This window comes from Chlorella variabilis (genome assembly GCF_000147415.1).
Source record: "Chlorella variabilis unplaced genomic scaffold CHLNCscaffold_19, whole genome shotgun sequence".
Lineage (NCBI taxonomy): Eukaryota > Viridiplantae > Chlorophyta > Trebouxiophyceae > Chlorellales > Chlorellaceae > Chlorella > Chlorella variabilis.
The window spans coordinates 458-2,929 of record NW_005435069.1 but is presented as its reverse complement, the minus strand read 5'-3'; the positions used below and the strand labels follow the sequence as shown (position 1 = coordinate 2,929).

The window sequence follows — 2,472 nt, the reverse complement described above, 5'->3', positions numbered from 1 at the left end:
CGCCCGCGCCCCCCGCAGCACATTGTGATGGCGGGCACCCAGGACAAGAAGATCCAGCAGTGGGACCTCAACACAGGGGACATGGTGCAGAGCTACGACTACCACCTGGCCGCCGTCAACACCGTCACGTTCATCGACCAGAACCGACGCTTTGTGTCGACCTCGGGTACGTCCCTGGCGTGTGTGTGGTGTGTGTGTGTGCGGTGCTGGTGGTGATGGTGGCGGCGGTTTGTGGTTGTGGCGGTGGGGGCGGCGGGAGGGCAGGCAGGCAGGCGAATGACCCGCAGCATGCCACGGCGCCGGCCCGGGCACCGACGTGGCGGTCCGTGGCGGCCCCTCACCCCACGCCCCGCCCTGTCCGCCGCACTTTCTTCCCCGCCCCGCAGACGACAAGACCATCCGCATGTGGGAGTATGGCATCCAGGCGCAGGCCAAGTACATTGCGGGTGCGTGCGTGCGGTGGAGGTGGCGGCGGTGGTGGTGCTGGCTGCCGGGGAGGGGGTGGCTGGCTGCCACGCTGGCGCAGCGCAGGGCGGGGTCGGGCGCCTCGCAGGCGGCTGCGGGGGTGGAGTGGGTCGGCGCGGTCGCGACCCTGGGCTGGTGATGCAGCCTTTCAGGAGGCCGGCTGTGTGGGTGCTCGCGGTGGCCGGCACCAGGGTGGTTTTTTTTTAGGGTTGAGCGGGACACCGCTGCGCCGCCGCCCGCGGGCCTGCTGCCGGTTTGCCCATGACGTCACTGGGCTGCCCGCCTGCCCCTGCCTGCCGCTGCCTGCAGACCCCTCCATGCATGCCATCTCCTATGCCTGCACCTCACCCAACGACAAGTGGTGGGTGGGCCAGTCGATGGACAACCAGAGTGAGCGGGCGGCAGGGCCCCGCAGCGGGGAAAGGGGGCGGGGCTGAGGGAGGGGGGCTGCCACGTGTTTTGTCGCCGCTGTGCGGTGATCCACGCTCCGGCCAGGGCGCGCCGGGGTGGCGCTGCACAAATCTGTCCTGCGTGCCCCGCCCGGAGCTGCCCCCAGCCTGGGCCTTGCCTCTGGAACCGTTGCCGAGCCTGGGCTGAGCGCGTGCCCGCCCGCCCCTCCTCTCCCCTGCTGCCCTGCCTCGCAGTCGTGACTTACAGCGCCGACCGGCTGAAGCCGAACAAGAAGAAGACGTTCAAGGGGCACCTGGTGGCGGGTGGGTGCTGGTCCCAGCATGCTCCTCGCCCGCGCCGAGTGGCCTCGCCCCCGCTGCCAAGCATTGGCCTGTGCATGCGTGCTGTGCCGCGGCGTGGGCGGGGGCCCTTGCGGGCAGCGCTGCACATATGGAGGGCTGCCTGCTGCGCCGCGGCAGCGTGGGCAGCCGCCTGGCCCCTGTGCTTCCCATCCCCAGCCCACTGCATGGCTGAGCTGTCGACCGGGGCTGGGTGTGGTGGCGCGGCGTGCAGGCTATGCGTGCCAGGTGGCGTTCAGCTGGGACTCCCGCTTCATCATGAGCGGCGACGGCGAGGGCAAGCTGTTTGTGTGGGACTGGAAGACGACCAAGGTGGGCGGCCGTCGGGGCACATGGGCAGCCGGTCCTTGTGCAGAGGGCCCGCTGGCAGCGTTGGGGAGAGCAAGGGGGAAATGCATTCCTTGCGCTTCTCCAGCCTGCTCGCCGGCTCTTGACGCATCCCCTCCTTGCGTCTCCCCGCTTGCGCCCCTGCTGCAGATTGTGCGCAGCATGCGGTGCCACGACCAGGTGCTGATTGGATGCGAGTGGCACCCGCTGGAGACGAGCAAGGTGCGCTGCAGGGGGGGACGTGCAGGCAGGCCGCCTGGGGCTGCCTGCCGTGCTCGCATGTGGCACCGGGCTGCTTCCTTGTTGTGGGCTGGGGCAGCGCTGGCATCGCCATGCCCCGCAGCCCGGGTATGGTGACACCTCTTGCTTGCCTTGCCCGCCCTGCAGGTGGCCACCTGCTCCTGGGACGGCCTGATCAAGTACTGGGATTGAGGGAGGAGGAGCTGGCGTGGTGCCGGCAGCCCTGCGCATGCACGCTCGTTTTGCAGTCTTGTAGCACGGGCCCCTGTCTCCCCCTTCTCTCCGCAGCTTTGTTCGGTTCGGTTGCTTTGCTATTGCTGCTGTGCCTCCCTCGTTTTCGTCCGCATCTTCCTGCTCCATCCTGTTGCACACCCGCACCCGTCTCTCGGTGGGTGCATCCTGCTGCTGTGGCTGCTCTGCCGGCGGCTAGCAGTCACCATGTAGGAAAACACTTGAAAGGTTGACGATGCATCTCCTGAGAGTTGCATATCAGGAACAATGGGTTGCTTTCTCTTGCTGCCCAGCGGCCCAGGCCCAGGCCCAGGCCGGCATGCGGCGACACAGCACAGCGCAGCATGATGGCCGCCACAGTTCACTCTGAACGATTCCTTTGCACTTCTCCTCGCGCTGTAATTATCAACACGCTCTTGAGCAGCGCGCGGGCGATGCTCCAGCCGCAACCCCGCTGCCA

At 68.0% G+C, this 2,472-nt stretch overlaps 1 protein-coding gene across 1 annotated transcript in view; it reads left to right on the top strand.

Annotated features, from left to right (window-relative positions):
* CHLNCDRAFT_32300 (hypothetical protein) overlaps positions 1–2,251 on the top strand; it is a gene marked incomplete at its 5' end in the record, with an annotated part of 5,196 nt that extends 2,945 nt beyond the window's left edge. The window contains 7 exons of the mRNA XM_005845066.1: positions 19–166; positions 387–446; positions 775–855; positions 1,110–1,178; positions 1,429–1,526; positions 1,692–1,763; positions 1,929–2,251. Coding sequence (XP_005845128.1) covers positions 19–166; positions 387–446; positions 775–855; positions 1,110–1,178; positions 1,429–1,526; positions 1,692–1,763; positions 1,929–1,973 — 573 coding nt within the window. The 3' untranslated portion in view covers positions 1,974–2,251. The remainder of the gene's footprint in view (positions 1–18; positions 167–386; positions 447–774; positions 856–1,109; positions 1,179–1,428; positions 1,527–1,691; positions 1,764–1,928) is intronic.
* Between the last annotated feature and the right edge of the window lie 221 nt (positions 2,252–2,472).